The sequence below is a fragment of the Branchiostoma floridae genome, chromosome 10, assembly GCF_000003815.2.
Source record: "Branchiostoma floridae strain S238N-H82 chromosome 10, Bfl_VNyyK, whole genome shotgun sequence".
Classification (NCBI taxonomy): Eukaryota; Metazoa; Chordata; class Leptocardii; order Amphioxiformes; family Branchiostomatidae; genus Branchiostoma; species Branchiostoma floridae.
In genome coordinates, this window is record NC_049988.1 from 20,658,320 (window position 1) to 20,675,131 (window position 16,812).

The 16,812-nt window shown below is 42.7% G+C and overlaps 3 protein-coding genes across 3 annotated transcripts; all 3 read right to left on the reverse strand.

Moving 5' to 3' along the window:
* Window positions 1-70: 70 nt before the first annotated feature.
* On the reverse strand, window positions 71-11,484 carry LOC118423831 (kelch repeat and BTB domain-containing protein 8-like). Its single transcript, XM_035832101.1, has 4 exons — window positions 11,282-11,484; window positions 10,865-11,004; window positions 1,275-1,475; window positions 71-972 (listed from the first exon to the last, which is right to left on the reverse strand). The coding sequence occupies exons 1-4, from the start codon at window positions 11,396-11,398 to the stop codon at window positions 87-89; spliced, it is 1,344 nt and encodes a 447-aa protein (XP_035687994.1). The 5' UTR covers window positions 11,399-11,484; the 3' UTR covers window positions 71-86.
* Window positions 4,025-5,467, reverse strand: LOC118423834. Its single transcript, XM_035832115.1, has 2 exons — window positions 5,217-5,467; window positions 4,025-5,008 (listed from the first exon to the last, which is right to left on the reverse strand). The coding sequence occupies exons 1-2, from the start codon at window positions 5,450-5,452 to the stop codon at window positions 4,117-4,119; spliced, it is 1,128 nt and encodes a 375-aa protein (XP_035688008.1). The 5' UTR covers window positions 5,453-5,467; the 3' UTR covers window positions 4,025-4,116.
* A 1,657-nt stretch (window positions 11,485-13,141) lies between the features above and the next one.
* LOC118423825 (kelch repeat and BTB domain-containing protein 8-like) lies at window positions 13,142-16,345 on the reverse strand. The gene is made up of 5 exons (XM_035832093.1): window positions 16,284-16,345; window positions 15,608-15,868; window positions 15,327-15,466; window positions 14,990-15,199; window positions 13,142-14,567 (listed from the first exon to the last, which is right to left on the reverse strand). Exons 1-5 carry the CDS (start codon window positions 16,332-16,334, stop codon window positions 13,682-13,684), a joined length of 1,548 nt encoding a protein of 515 aa, XP_035687986.1. The 5' UTR covers window positions 16,335-16,345; the 3' UTR covers window positions 13,142-13,681.
* Window positions 16,346-16,812: the final 467 nt, after the last annotated feature.

Below are 16,812 nucleotides of genomic sequence, written 5' to 3' on the forward strand. Positions count from 1 at the left end.
TGTCTTTAATCAGTCTTGCCCTGTAGTTTCTAGCCCCATGTCCCTTTCCTGCACATTAACAATAAAAGTATAAAAAGTGATGTGTTTTATGTCCGTTTAAGATATGGTAGGTACAATCGTGCTACAGGGGCACAAGAACCATACACACCATATTTCTTATCAGGCAGATCAGGCAGGGTGGCCTTCAACTCTCTCCAGGCATCGGCAGACCTGTCATACACATACACGTGATGCGCACAGTCTGTTGGTGACCTTTTTCTGTCAGGGTCATCAACGTCCAACAGTGCATGCAGCTGGTTTTCCATTACAAAAAGACTTGGACGATACTTCATACCAAGGTTTCGTGGATTGGGCCAGCCTTGCAGTTCCTGCCAGCAGTCTGAGTCTGTGTCGTACATCATAGTCTGTGTGAATTCAAAATCAATGCAGAAAATCTCCCTTCCCATGGCAACGGCTGTACAGGGATCAGGAACATCGATCGGTGGAGTCCGCTTGCTCCACTTGTCCTGACTTGGGTTGTAGCGATGCACTTCCTCACTTCTGAGGAAATAGAGATGTGAACCACAGGACACTGTTGCACTGTGGTCTAAAGTTTCCCTGAGTTGCAGCTGTGAACAGTCCTGCCACTGGTTCGTCTGCAGATTGTACTTTTTCATCTCCAGCAATGGCCTGTCTTCCTCAGGATTAACAGCAAGGTAATATAAAATCCTGTCTACTTCATGAAAGTGTGTCTCATACAAGTCATCTTCTGGTCCATTAGAGGACACACCTGTTTTTTCCCACACGTTTTCTTTATGTTTGTACTTAAACAGTGACAACTGATTCCCATCCTCAAATACTTCAGTTTGCAGGATGTAGATGTTGTTATCACTGGTGACTGTCATGGTTCTGGCATGAGGATGGTCTTCTATTTTGTAATTGCAGCTGATGTACTTCCCTTCACGAGGGTTCATGAAAAAGAGCTCCTTGAAACTGGATAAGAAAAAATACATCGAAAACTGTCAATAAAACTGGACTGGAAACTCGTCTATTTCTATAGGCTAAAATCACAGTAAGCACTGTTTAATCAATCATTGATCAAATCTGATCTTCTAGCTCCTAAGAAATGTCCTTGAGTAGGAAACAGATGAATGTTACATTTTTAGCAAGAGCTCAAAATGAGGTTCCCATGGTGTTGTGCAAGGATTTTGTACAGCTTACAAAGTCAAACAAACAAGTATATACTAACTTGTCTGAATTGTACATTCACATCAAACAAATAAGTATATGCTGACCTAAAGCACAGAATAGCCATCTCTGTGGTCATTCCAAGCCTCGGTTTCAGGTCAGGGTTCCCTTTCTGTACCACATTCCTGACGACCTCAGAACTCCCAGGCTGCTCCCTGACCAGGGGATGCTCCAAGATGGCTGTCGTGTCATCTGAGGTCAGCAGGTTGAAGCGGATGTGAGGGAGGATGCTGGGCAGGTGGTGCAGTCTGTATGGTACAAGAGGTTCACATGGGGGTGTTAGGATATGCATGGCAAGGTAAAACTTGTCTGTAGGGTACAGAACAGAAGATGACATGATGCTGTCTGTAGAGTACAGAGTAGGACCAAAGTTTTGTAGACATGTTTCTAAATCACTGAAGAAAATTCTGAGATGTTGAATCTTGTATTATGTCATACCTGTGACGCCAAAACGTTCGATACGGGTGTTCCGGACCGGCTGATAACTTTCCGTACGGCCCGGGCTTATCACACGGGCTCCATTGGAATAAATCGAACTGTTTCGAGTGGGCAGAGTAGGGCGCCATTGAAAGTTCGAATACCTGATTCGGACGTTGGAACATTACTGTTGCAACGCTTTTTTTTGAGGGCACCAAATTTGTTTAACTTCTGGCGCATTTTGCTTCAAAACATGGGTTTTCTCAGGTGGGTATGACATAAATAAAATACAACACAGTGTATTCCGCATCACCCTCGGTCTCAGCCCTTCCGCGGGTCGGATCCCTTCGGCCGTCGGGCGATCTGACCCGCGGCCGGGCTGATACCTTGGGCGATACGGAATACACCGTGTTGTATTCTATATTTATAACCTGCCAAAATGGTAGTAATGAATTGGGTTTCTACAGTCATTCAATGTGTACACAAAATTACAAACAGATTAGACAATAGAAGACAGCTATGGAGATAATTACACCCACCTATCCTCCCTGCTGTGCTGCACCCATCTCACCACAGCCTCCCACACTGTTGTCTCCTCTTTAACATCCAGCTCATCGTGGCTGATGATCTCAGTCAGCTGATTCACACTCAGACTGCAAAACTCCTCACTGGAGGCAACCTGTGGAGGTGCAGAGTTCATGTACATGTATGGTACTTTAGAAAGCAACGTTTTATTTGTAAAGGCTTCTTAACAGTGAAAGATTAGCACTGAAAAGTGGGTTCCATTTTTTTGTTATTTGGAAGACAGCTATAAAGATCACAAAATCAAAAAAAAAAAAAAATTGTAGATAAAATCCCCTAAAATATCTGTCACTCTGTTTAATATGAAAGAAATCAAAAGGCTTCCAATAAGTTTTTAATTCTTCCAGAAGTGACGTGACCCACAATCAAAATACCTGACCCACCTCAAGAAAGTTTCTATGGATCAAATGCAGACAAGGTTTCTGCACACTGTCCACAGAGTAGATATCAGCAAACTTGTACAGGTCCATACAGGTGGAGCGCTCCACGTTCATGGCCATGTAGCTGCTGCAGGTGTCTCTCACATAGTCCAGTTGGAGGAGGTCGGCTGCCTGGCACAGGGGCTGCACTTTGTCCAGGGACACATGGAGGGTTCCCGAGTAGATGTAACTCAGGATCTCCTCAAACATTGCTGCATCCAAATCCTGTGGTACAATATATTAAACATAACAATGTTCAAACACTTATAAACACAAAAGGTATTATCACCATATACTTCTTTTATTATAATGAAGATTAATCTTTAAATCCAGGTGTGCAATTTTATAGATACATAATCTCTACTATTTGCACATAAAAAATGTTTCTGATACTTGATAGCAATGCTCCTTGACCAGCTACGTGACCTTTAACCCCTAAATACCAAAGTACAAAATGTACTACATTTACTAGTAGTATAAAGTGGGGAGGGGGGCATAGCGAGGGACACATTTGGCGTCCAAAAAAAGGGTTTCGCCTGTTTTGCACCTTCTCTGTGATACGCTACATCTTAGAATGTTTCCTGTCTCAGTCTATTCTAACCACATGTCACGCCAACCCTACCTGTAAAACAACCGTCTTCTGCCGACTTTCCGCCATGTCACTTGTAAACATGGCCCTGAAGTAGGGGCTGGCCGCGGACAGAACAAGCCGATGGCAGGGAAACCGCCGGCCCTCGACTTCAAGGACGACGTCCTGCAGTACCCCAGCCTTCTGTAAGTCGCTCACAGTTCCAAGAAACCCGTGCAGATAGCTCTCGTCTTGGTAGGAACGAGGACGAACTGCGCTGGCGTGGGGTTCTTGGTCTGCGGCGGCCATCTTGGTGATGAAATGACCCAAGGGTCAAAGAGTAGACCTCTACTGATTACCCACATAATGTAGCAGCACCTGTACTAACACCATTCATTGAGATGACATAGAAAATTTATATCGATATCTATACCGCTAGCAGAAAGGTTTTTTTTTTCATGTTTTGTCTGAGTCATCAATTTGAGTTTTGTTTTCATATAAATAAAATAATGTTATGCCCTATTTGATTAACAAGGACAGCACATCTGGCTGTATAAAATGCTTTACCTACTATCTTCTGAAAATACAATATATAGGGCTCCAGATATAACAGTACTTGATGGTAAAGGAAACGATGGCTACTTCTTTCAATCACTTTATATTTATTGTGTAAAATTATTTACAAAGATGTAATATGGAGATTAATCTACATAAACTGGTCTTAATCTAAGGTGTATAACTCTTCAATTCACTTTGTAACAAAAACTGTCAAGTGAGCAACTAATACTATGTTAATCACGCAACACAAAATTCCACAAAAGCCAATATCTATCAGTCCTGTCCTGTACTTTCTGTGTCCTTATCCTGCACATCAACACTGGAAAGCATACAAAGTGATGTATTTCATGTCCCCTTTAGATATGGTAGGTACATACGTGCCACAGGGGAAAAAGAACCACATGCATAATACTCCCTATTAGGCAGATTTGCCTTCAACTCTCTCCAGGCATCAGCAGACCTGTCATACACATACACCAGATATATGTACCCTTCCTGGGAGTCGCTAACACAGGTTAACAATATGTGCAGTTGGTTCTCCAGTACGAATAAAATTGGAAGACCATGAACAGCGAAGATGTCTGGGATTGGCCAGCCTTGCAGTTTCTGCCAGCTGTCTGCCTCTGTATCATACACAATAGTCTGTGTAAATTCCATATCTGTGCAAAAAATCTCAGTTCCCATGGCAACGGCTGTATAGAATTCATTCAAGGTCCACAGTGGTGTTCGCCTGCACCACTTGTCCTCGCTTGGGTCGTAGCGATATATTTCCTTGGTTGAGAGGAAATACAGGTTTGGACCGCAGGGCAGTACTGCACTGTTCCAAATATTATCAGGAAGTTGCAGCTGTGAACACTCCTGCCACTGGTTTGTGTTCTGGTTGTACTTTCTCACCTGCACCAATGGTCTGTCTGCTTCAGGATTAAACAAAATGTAGTACAAAATGTGATCAACTTCATACAGGTAGTGCCAATGGCAGCACAAGTCATCTTCTGGTCCCTTGGGTATTGCAGACACACCTGCTGGTTCACACACGTTTTCTGCATGGTTGTACTTAAACAGGGACAGTTGATTCTCTTCCTCTGATTCTTCAGTTTGCAGGATGTAGATGTCGTTTTCACTGGTGACTGTCATAGCAGAGAACTCAGGCATGTCTTCTTGACTGTACCTGCATCTGATGAACTTCTCTTCCTGAGGGTTCATGAAGAGGAGTCTTTTGGACCTTCCAAACTGTGAACTGTAAATAAAAACAGTCAAAAAAACTTTTTACAGGAATAAGGCCAAAATCAGAGCCTGTACTTTGTCATCTATCAAACCTGTAGCCCCTTGAAAAAAGTTGCAATTAGATGTAAGGACAATTACATGACTGACACAGTGGAAATGTGTAACATAAGAAAATATATGTGCAAGGATTATTCACATGAAACGTATAAGTATATGCTAACCTAGGCTCCAGAATAGCCATTTCTGTTGTCATCCCAAGCCTCGGCTTCAGGTTGGAGTTCCCTTCCTGTACCACATTCCTGATAACCTCAGAACTCCCAGGATCCTCCCTAACCAGGGGGTGATCCAAGATGGCTGCCGTGTCGTCTGAGGTCAGCAGGTTGAAGCGGATGTGAAGGAGGATGCTGGGAAGGTGGTGCAGTCTGTGGGGTACAGGGCATGGGCCAACTTTTGACATCACTGGTCACTTGTCAATTATAACTTGTCATTAGAACTTTAAATGATACATTGTCTTCCCTCAAGACCTCAATGAAAATTGATTCAAGTTTTCATGCATAAATAAAAAGGTTCAAACAAACAAACAAAATAGAAGTAGCTTATGCAGTCATCCATGACTGCAATCATCTAAACACAAGTTACACGTCCATATCAACAATCGTGCAACACCCACCTGTCCTCCCTGCTGTGCTGCACCCATCTCACCACAGCCTCCCACACTGTTGTCTCCTCTTTAACATCTATGTCATCGTGGCTGATGATCTCAGTCAGCTGATTCACACTCAGGCTACAAAACTCTTTGCTCGAGGCAACCTGTGGAGGGGAACAGTAAATGTACACGTATGGTACTGTGGACTTTTGATTGGTAAAGGATCGTCATAAACTCCTTGCTTAAACACTGAACACTGAAAGTGGGTTCTGCCATCCTTATATTCTTGTATACTGTAAATGCAGAAACTTTCGCGGTAGATTAATGTTCGCGGTTTTCACAGTGGCCGCTTCACTGCGAACTCAAAACCACCGCGAACATTTTTCCATGGCACTAAGAGACTACCGTACCTGGTGCTACCGCGAAATTAAAACCACCGCGAAAAGTCCTTTTTCCGGCTAACGCAAAATTAAATCCCCGCGAACTTAAATGCATTTAAGGATACTTTTCAGAGAACAGCTTTGAAGGTTCAGTTACAATACATTTTCTTCAAGCAATGACTGTGTTAAAGGTAAGGTACATACTAGTACCTCCAATTTTTTTAATGGCTATTAGTCCATCTTATTCACGGAGCGTGACCTAGTCTCAATCTCGTGAGAGAACACGAGACTTGGTCAGGCTTGCGTAGATCATCTGCCCCCTCCCCCCGCCTTCATGGGGAGTAGGGGTAGGTATGACTTGGGCATTGGAGAGGGAGACTAAGTCACTCTTCTTGAACAAGATGGACTGCCATCGGAGGTATGTAACTAACCTTTAAAAACAGTCATTCCTTCAAAAAAATTTATTGTAACTGTATCCATACATGGCTGATGAACCTTTTCAAAGATATTTGAAAGTTTAATATTGTACACGACATCCCCTAGGCCCTAAATAAAGGTCACTGTACTTAAACAAAAAATGGAACAACCTGTACAAACATTTGCAATACTTTTATAACACTCAAACACAAAGAATTTCATCACAGATTCCAACAACCCTTGCATAAGTCATAAACTGAATCTTCCATGAGTTGTTAACCATAAAAATGAATATCAAACCCACCTCAACAAAGTTTCTATGGATCAACTGCACACAAGCTTTCTGGACAATATCCACAGAGAAGTCATCCGCAAACTTGTACAGGTCCACACAGGTGGAGCACTCTACGTTCATGGCCATGTAGCTGCTGCAGGTGTCTCTCACATAGTCCAGTTGGAGGAGGTCGGCTGCCTGGTACAGGGGCTGCACTTTGTCCAGGGACACATGGAGGGTTCCCGAGTAGATGTAACTCAGGATCTCCCCAAACATGCCTGCATCCAAACCCTGCGAAACAATACAACATAACGTTTATCACATAAGGTACATGTACTATTGATAGGGTATAGGTTTCTCCAAGCAGATCCTACGAAAACATAAGCCAATGCACAGTCCTACAATCCTTTGTCAGCTTTTGATACATGAACTACCTAATCCCACCGTAGGATTTGCTTGGATTAGGTACAGATAAAAGGTGAATGTCAGATATCTTAATTTTTCATCCCATTCTATTTTATCTGTATATTCTCTACTACTTCTTGCATGTATAGTAGTCTGTTTCCGATATTTTAAATAGATTCTTATTTTAAACTTAAAATACAGACTCATAGTGGTAAAGTGTGGCCCGCTATGTTGACCTTTAACCCCTTAACACAACCAACAGCATCAGTAAGTGGGGAGGGGGGCAGAGAGAGGATACATCACAGGAACAATTTTGGGAAAACAATGGATTTCCCTCATTTTACATGTTCTCTATAATGCGTATTATCTTTGAAAGTTCCCTGTTTCACTCTATTCTAACCATACGTCACGCCAACCCTACCTGTAAAACAACCGTCTTCTGACGACTTTCCGCCATGTCACTTGTAAACATGGCCCTGAAGTAGGGGCTGGCCGCGGACAGAACAAGCCGATGGCAGGGAAACCGCCGGCCCTCGACTTCAAGGACGACATCCTGAAATTTCCCTGCCTTCTGTAAGTCGCCCACAGTTCCAAGAAACCCGTGCAGATAGCTCTCATCTTGGTAGGAACGAGGACGAACTGTGCTGACGTGGGGTTCTTGGTCTGCGGCGGCCATGTTGTTGAGGTTGATGATATGACCATAGGGTCAAAGGTAGTAGGACATGAACCCATTACCCACATAATGTAGCTGTATGAGTGCAATCATGTCTCTTGAGACGGAAGGATGACAAAAATCACATGTGAATATTAAACCGATACTTATATAATTAACGGTGGTAGGAAGATTCTGTTTTACGTGCCGATAACTTCAGAGTTAATTTTTAAGTAAATAAACGAGAAAAAGCTATGATAAAGAGTGCTTGTCGGTTGGTTAGCTGAGAAAGCATGTAACGTTGTAGTGTTCGAAAAGTCTTAGTCGTTTATGTCCCAGCTGCTTTGTTGGAAACAACTGTTGATTGGTCAGGTTATGAAACAGAGACATCCAAGAAATTAAGAATGGGTTTATTGTAGCATAGAGTAACTTACATAAGTATGAACCTTTAACTGACAAACATGCAACTTTTTGTTTAACTTGCTTAATCAATAGAAAACAATTAAAAGATGCTTGTATAAAATTTACCACAACATAAATCATAGTGGCTTCTTAAAAGAGCTTCTTCAAAGTACAGCTGACATTTAAACGGGATAGAAATTGGTGAAACATCGTCTATTCAAGTAAATATAATACAAACGAAGGTAGATTCACACAGCACTAGTTTTGTACCTATATAAGAAAGAAGTAATATTGCACTGTGTAAAGCATTCAGTAAAGCCCAAGATTTAAACAAAACGTCATTAATCGGCCGTCCTTTCGTCTATGCATCCTTCTGTCATGAAAAAGACGGCGCTTCTCTGTACTCTAGGCGCCCTTATCCTGCACATTCACCTGAAAAGGATAAGACAGCTGGACCTCCAGTACGAAAGGATTCGTAAGATGCCTGATAGTCAGGTTTCGCGGGTTTGGTCAACCATGCAGTTTTTGCCAGCAGTCTGACTCTGTGTCGTATGTCATATTCTGAGTGATTCAAAATCTGTGCGTAAGTGGAAGGCACTCAGGGTAATCTTGTACTTACTACTGTTAGGGGACAATAATCACTTAGAGAAAGAAGTATTTCAATCAGTAGATCCTATTTCTTCTACTAAAGCATGAGTCGAGTACATCTATCTCGTTGCTGAGCATTCAGAAAAACACAAAATATCGTTAATCAGCCCTGCCCTGTACTCTACGTATCGTTATCCTGCAAGCAACACTGCAAAATGCTGTCGCAGGATGTCCCATTAAGATATGGTAGGTATATACGTGCCACAGGGAAACAAGAACCACACCCATAATATCTCTTATCGGGCAGACTGGCCTCCAACTCGCTCCAGGCATCAGCGGACCTGTCATACACAAACACCAGATATACACCTGCACAGGTTAACGAAATGTGCAGCTGGTTATCCAGTACGAAAAGCCTGGAAACATTGAAAAGTATTGCAGTTTTCTGGCCAGCCTTGCAGTTTCTGCCAGCAGTCTGACTCTGTGTTGTACACAATAGTCTGAGTGAAGTAAACATCTGCACAGAAAATCCCTGTTCCCATGGCAACAGCTGTGCAGACTTCAGGAATGTCCACTGGTAGAGCCCGCTTGCTCCAATGGTCCTGGCTCGAGTCGTAACGATGCAGTTCCTTGCTTGTGAGGAAATAGATGTGTGGGCCGCAAGATACTGCTGCACTGTCATATGCACTGTTGTCAAGACAAAGCAGTGAACATTCCTCCCATTGGTCCGTGTGCCCGTTGTACTTTCTCATCAATACCTCGCCATATTCCAGATCCACATCAAGATAGTATAAAACACCATCAACTTCAACGAGGAGATCATTGTGTGAAATATCTTTTTCTGGTCTACGCCTCTTACATACTGAGGACATACCAGCATCTTCCCACACATTCTCTGCATGGTTGTACTTAAATATGGACAACTGATCGTTACTCTCTCTCTTATTAGTCAAGATGTAGATGTTATTGTCTCTGCTGACTGCCACATCTGTGGCACGAGGAAAGTCTTCAGGCTTGTAGCTGCATCTGATGTACGGCCCTTCCTGAGGGTTCATGAAGAGGATCTCTTTGGAACTAAGGGGGATAGAACATAAAGTAAACTGTCAAAAAATCGGACTGGAAGCTCATGCCATTTCCTCAGGAATTAGGCCCAAATCACAGCATGCACTGCTGTTATCTTTCAAAACCGACCTTGTGGCCTCAGAGGAATAGCATTCTGCATGTAATGGAATTAGGTGCTGAGCTTTTTACATGATTGTGAGTGAAAATGTGTTTTGCAGGACCCCAAGATGTACAAATAAAAACCTTGTTCAAGAATTGTAGACCACAGGGCTCGAAATACTACCTGCATATGCAGGTTAGTGCAGGTAAAATTGGAGCTGTGCAGGTATTTCTGGTGTCTACCTGCACCTTACCAGCACTGGTCCATGTACTGGGTTTTATACATAAATGTCCTATGATGTCATTGTAGGTGTGTATGGATTGTTATTAGCTAAAACCATTGATGAAGTATGAAAGAAAAAATAGCAATGCACGCTTCCAGAACAATTTTAGTATGATTCATAATTCCTAAGTTCAGAGTGGTGCAGGTAAAATTTGTCTGGTGCTGGTAATTTTCAATGTTACCTGCACCAGTGAAGGTATGCAGAAAAAAGTATTTAGAGCCCTGAGACCTAAGAAGTCAAATGCAGAAGAAGTATATACTGACTCATCATTGAAGAGCAGAACCATTTCTGTAGTCATCCCAAGCCTTGGTTTCAGGTTGGGGTTCCCTTTCTGTACCACATTCCTGATGATCTCAAGGCTCCCAGGATCCTCCTTGACTAGGGGGTGATCCAAGATGGCTGTCGTGTCATCTGAGGTCATCAGGTTGAACCGAATGTGAGGGAGGATGCTGGGTAGGTGGTGCAGTCTGTAGAGTACAGAGTAGGACCAATGTTTTGTGGACATGTTTCTACATCACTGACAAAATTTCTGGGACGTTGAATCTTGTATTATAACATGCCAAAATGGTAATAATGAATTTAGTTTCTGCAGTCATTCAATGTGTACACAGAATTACCAACAGGTTATACAAATAGGAGACACCCATAGATGACAACCACCTGTCCTCCTTGCTGTGCTGTACCCATCTCACCACAGCCTCCCACACTGTTGTCTCCTCTTTAACATCCAGCTCATCGTGGCTGATGATCTCAGTCAGCTGATTCACACTCAGACTGCAAAACTCCTCACTGGAGGCAACCTGTGGAGGTGCAGAGTTCATGTACATGTATGGTACTGTAGAAAGCAACGTTTTATTTGTAAAGGCTTCTTAACAGTGAAAGATTAGCACTGCAAAGTGGGTTCCATTTTTCTGTTATTTGGAAGACAGCTATAAAGATCACAAAATAATATAAAAAATTGTAGATAAAATCCCCTAAAATATCTGTCTCCTAGCTTATGAAACAAATCAAAGGTCTCCACTAAGTTTTTAATTCTTCCAGAGGTGAAGTGACCCACAATTAAAATACCAGACCCACCTCAGCAAAGTTTCTATGGATCAAATGCAGACAAGGTTTCTGGACAATGTCCACAGAGAAGACATCAGCAAACTTGTACAGGTCCACACAGGTGGAGCGCTCCACGTTCATGGCCATGTAGCTGCTGCAGGTGTCTCTCACATAGTCCAGTTGGAGGAGGTCGGCTGCCTGGTACAGGGGCTGCACTTTGTCCAGGGACACATGGAGGGTTCCCGAGTAGATGTAACTAAGGATCTCCCCAAACATGCCTGAATCCAAACCCTGCAGAATAATATAATGTAACAATGTTCATAAGCTCAGCACATAAGGTAATATCATCAGGGTAGATATAACGTTACTTCTTTTATTATAATGAAAGTTAATTTTTAAATACCAGTCTGCAATTTGATAGATACGTAATCTCTAATATTTGCACATAGAGAAATGTTTCTGATGCGAATATTCATGTTCATAATCATTCTTGACCAGAGAAGGTGACCTTTAAGCCCTAAATACTAAAGAGATCGTCATTTAGGCCACAGTAAATTTTATGGATGACATCAGCGCGCGCATTAATTTTCGCCTGGTTTCAGGAAAAAAAAGAAGAATTTTTTTTCTTCTACTGGGATGGTCAACATGACGATAAAGTACCAAAATGAGCAAATATGTTATCTTGTACCCAGGACCGTAGTTGTAGAAATGAAACTTATCATAGTTGTAAAAGTGACACCAATATGGAAGCCATGAGTGTGGTTAACAACTTTGTTGGTGATGCTAGTCTACCACACTAGTGTCACTTTTACCACACCAGTACTGCACTGTACATGTCTTGAATGACTTATTAGCTCTGACACCAAATTTTGTACCTTTAATTCTTGTTACAACATTCATCACAACTTTATGGTGCCTATTTTTGAAAATGTAGCCATCTTGTTTTTTTTTTCACCCATCTTGTTTTTTTCTATCGCACTATTTTTGCAGTCTGCAGAGGATATGTCATCCATAAAATTTACTAGCTGTGGCCTTACTAGTAGTAAGTGGGGAGGGGGGCAGAGCGAGGGACATATCAAAGGAAAGTTTGATATTTTTGTTACAAAATTGGTTTCGCCTGTTTTACCCCTTCTCTACGATACGTAGAATCTTTGAGAGTTCCCTGTTTCACTCTATTTCATCCACACGTCACACCAAGCCTACCTGTAAAATAACCGTCTTCTGACGACTTTCCGCCATGTCACTTGTAAACATGGCCCTGAAGTAGGGGCTGGCCGCGGCCAAAACAAGCCGATGGCAGGGAAACCGCCGGCCCTCGACTTCAAGGACGACATCCTGCAGTACCCCAGCCTTCTGTAAGTCGCCCACAGTTCCAAGAAACCCGTGCAGATAGCTCTCGTCTTGGTAGGAACGAGGGCGAACTGCGCTGACGTTGGGTTCTTGGTCTGCGGCGGCCATGTTGATGATGATGGTATGACCCATCCCATGCAGTGTCAAAGGGTTTGGTCAAAGGGTAGGTAGAGCAAGCCAACTCTGATTACCCTAATAATGTAGCAGTAACAGAGATGTGCCATGACTTGAGATGGATGGTATAACGAAGTGGAAATATTACTCACAAGTGGCAAAAAAAGGAGTTTTCACAACATCTTATAACATTGCAAAGTCTTGGCCTGTTATTTATCTGTGCAATCAGTTGTTTGACCAGCTGATGGGCTAACAGTGGAACTAACGTTAACGTTTTGTTTAACGTTACGCGTAATTGTATTTTCCTTTGAACATGACATTGACCAGTTTACCTTTACAACTCGACTTGAAACAGAATAGCACCTGGCAATACTCACGTGTAATGTATTCTTTGCAATCTCAGTAAATCAAATTAAATGGGCGACGTTTGGATATATCAGTAGATATTTATTGTTTTGAAAATAATAGAAAAAGATAAACATTGTAACGTTAAATGAGAACGTAAACTGGTGAGAATAGTAGTACTGGTAGCTCCCAATCTCATGAAAGACATGTTAGATTTGGTTCACATTCAGACACTGGTGTACTCTTCATGAACATGCATAACTTTGCAATTTGCCTCTTCAGCAAAAGCCCTAAGCTCTATGGAATCCTTTCCTGAAGGGTCTGACCAGTGGACGGCTGCTATAAGTGCAACTTAGTCAGGCTAACATTACCAGACTAACATTACCAGACTAACATTACATGACAAAAAAAAAACACATAAAGAGAAATTACATAGAATCAATGTTTCTATCAAATTGCTACGTTCAATTCCATATGAAATGTTTCTCCCATTGTAAGGATATTCCTAAAAGCCAAACAAAGATCTAAAGGTAAGTGTCATAGAGTCCTGCTGGCTGTACTCTATGGATCCTTATCATGTACATCAATGCTTAAAAACGCAGCATGTAACGATATGTGCTTTTATGCCCCCTTAAGGTATGGCAGGTATATACGTGCCACGGGGCAATGACAACCATGCGCAAAATAGCTCATATTAGGCAAAGTGGCCTTCAAGTCTGTCCAGGCATCAGAAGACCTGTCATACACACATACAAAATATATGAATCCTTCCTGGGAGTCACTAGTACATGTTATCAATATGTGCAACTGGTTCTCCAGTACAAATAGCTTGGGAACATATTCAATATAAGTGTTTTGTGGTTTCGGCCAGCCTTGCAGTTTCTGCCAGCAGTCTGACTCTGTGCTGTACACCATGGTCTGAGTTAAGTAAAAATCTGTGCAGAAGATCTCTGTTCCCATGGCAACGGCTGTACTGACTTCATGAATGTCCCACGGTGGGGTCCGCTTACACCAAAGATTCTGGCTCGGGTCGTAGCGATGCACCTCTGTGATGGTGAGGAAGTAGAGGCGTGAACCACAAGACACTGCTGTACTGTCATCTACAGGTCTGTCAAGTTGCAGTTGTGAACACTCCTGCCACTGGTCCAGGGACTGGTTATACTTGCTCATCCGCATCAAAGAACTGCTTACTACTTGATCAGCAACAATGTAATATAAAACTCGATCAACTTCAACGAGATGCTCTTCGTAGATCCTCAAATCGTCTCCTGGTCGTATCAACACAGACAACGAGGCCATGCCTGCATTTTCCCAAGTGTTTTCTCCATGGTTGTACTTGAACAGGGATAGCTTATTCTCATACCATAATGTGTCGTCAGTGCTTATGATGTAGATATCATTATCACTTGTGACTGTCATAGTTGAAATACGCGGAGGGAAGTTAGTACCGTAACCGCAGCTGATGTACTTCCCTTCTTGAGGGTTCATGAAGAGGAAACCGTCTAACCTGAAAAGAAAAAAAAAAAACAAAGAACATTACAAACGCCCTCAAAATGACTGGACTGCAAATCAATACCTTTAAAAGGATATCCATGCGGCCTTGTCAGTGTAAACCCGTTGGACAGGGTCGTTTGGAAGCGCGGTCTGAAGTATAGCCGAGTACTGCCTACATCACCCGCCAAAACAATCAACTATCAAATGCTACCTTCTACTTTGATTGATCACACCTATTAAACCTTGCAGTCTCAGAGAAATGTGCTCAACCGTAAGTGGAAATTGGGTGAAGAGTATACGTCTTGTGATTGAAGCTGTGTATCATAAACCGTAAAATGTGCATCATAGAACTACAAAAGGCAGAATGGCACCGGCATTGTGCAAGAATTGTTTTCCCGACCTTGATGGTCAAACGAAGAACAAAAATTTACTGACTCCTCATCTGTGTTGAGTAGCAGAGCCATTTCTGTGGTCATCCCAAGCCTTGGCTTCAGTCTGGGGTTCCCTTTCTGTACCACATTCCTGATGACCTCAGAACCCCCAGGATCCTCCCTGACCAGGGGGTGATCCAAGATGGCTGCCATGTCATCTGAGGTCAGCAGGTTGAAGCGGATGTGAGGGAGGATGCTGGGTAGGTGGTGCAGTCTGTAGGATACAGGGTAGTGGTAACATTCTGTATTAGTATCTTGTACAAAAATGCAAAGCAATCTAGGAAGCTGGAACATGAGCCAAGATTCTTCAGTCATAAGGCTTTCCAAATAATGACACTTACCTGTCCTCCCTGCTGTGCTGCACCCATCTCACCACAGCCTCCCACACTGTTGTCTCCTCTTTAACATCCAGCTCATCGTGGCTGATGATCTCAGTCAGTTGGTTCACACTCAGGCTGCAAAACTCATCGCTGGAGGCAAGCTGTGGAGGGTGCAGAGTACAAGTACAGTACGGACTGAAAAATAAGCTCTGAAAAGTTGGTTCTGAATTTCATTACAGACTGAACCAACCTTTGTATGATATGAAAGTTCAAGTGACCAAATATCAAAACATTAGACCCACCTCAACAAAGTGTCTATGGATCAACTGCAGACAAGCTTTCTGGACCTTGTCCACATAGAAGACATCAGCAAACTGGTACAGGTCCACACAGGTGGAGCGCTCCACATTCATGGCCATGTAGCTGCTGCAGGTGTCTCTCACATAGTCCAGTTGGAGGAGGTCGGCTGCCTGGTACAGGGGCTGCACTTTGTCCAGGGACACATGGAGGGATCCCGAGTAGATGTAACTCAGAATCTCCTCAAAGACGCCTGAATCCAAACCCTGCAGTACAATAGAACGTAACAATTTTAAAACATTCCCCACGTCAGCTATTTTTATCAGGGTATATACAGCAGAGAAAACTAAAACCTCACCTGCCAAACCAAAGATAGTGCTTCTCAGTTCCTCCTACTGTGGCACAATAAAATGGATGCTAAATTTTCATCCCGCACTTTAACATCACTAGTAATAATCTCTTATACTTGTTGTACATCTGTGTCTGATAACTGTGAGCCTTGAGCAATTATTTTGTTTAAAAACACATGCTTACATCAATAATAATTTGACCTTTAACCCCTTGATACCAAAGAGGCCAGTAAGTGGGGGCATAGCAAGGGACACATTGAGGGAACATTTGTTGAATCTTCAAAAGTTCCCTGTTTCACTCTATTCTAACCACACATCACCCCAGCCCTACCTGTAAAACAACGGTCTTCTGACGACTTTCTGCCATGTCACTTGTAAACATGGCCCTGAAGTAGGGGCTGGCCGCGGACAGAACAAGCCGATGGCAGGGAAACCGCCGGCCCTCGACTTCAAGGACGACATCCTGCAGTACCCCAGCCTTCTGTAAGTCATTCACAGTTCCAAGAAACCCGTGCAGATAGCTCTCGTCTTGGTAGGAACGAGGACGAACTGCGCTGACGTGGGGTTCTTGGTCTGCGGCAGCCATGTTGATGATGATGGTATGACCCAAGGGTCAAAGAGTAGGAAGACTAGACAAACACTGACTGATTACCCACATAATATAGCAGTATGAATTCTTCATTCATTCCTCAAGATGGAAGATTCCATTCTAAGATGTAAATAACTGATATCGATACCAGTAAGAAGGTTTTGGTTTACATGCCGTTCCTAAATGTAGTTTGATAGTGAAAATATGCTCCCATTACATGATGCTTCACAATGATTTTGCATGTTGGCACGTCTAGCTGTATGTGAACAAT

Bases quoted from the DNA above. Each gene is read 5' to 3' on its own strand.
- LOC118423834 (XM_035832115.1), bottom strand. From the start codon at position 5,452: ATGTCAAAAGTTGGCCCATGCCCTGTACCCCACAGACTGCACCACCTT. The intron at 5,009-5,216 runs GTTAGCATATAC...TTTTATTTACAG, and splicing joins ATGGCTATTCTGGAGCCTAG to TTCACAGTTTGGAAGGTCCA.
- LOC118423831 (XM_035832101.1), bottom strand. From the start codon at position 11,398: ATGGCCATGAACGTGGAGCGCTCCACCTGTGTGGACCTGTACAAGTTT. The intron at 11,005-11,281 runs GTGGGTCTGGTA...GCACCTCCACAG, and splicing joins TCCATAGAAACTTTGCTGAG to GTTGCCTCCAGTGAGGAGTT. The intron at 1,476-10,864 runs GTGGTTGTCATC...TGTACCATACAG, and splicing joins CAGCACAGCAAGGAGGACAG to ACTGCACCACCTGCCCAGCA.
- LOC118423825 (XM_035832093.1), bottom strand. From the start codon at position 16,334: ATGTTTACAAGTGACATGGCAGAAAGTCGTCAGAAGACCGTTGTTTTA. The intron at 15,467-15,607 runs GTGGGTCTAATG...CACCCTCCACAG, and splicing joins TCCATAGACACTTTGTTGAG to CTTGCCTCCAGCGATGAGTT. The intron at 15,200-15,326 runs GTAAGTGTCATT...TGTATCCTACAG, and splicing joins CAGCACAGCAGGGAGGACAG to ACTGCACCACCTACCCAGCA.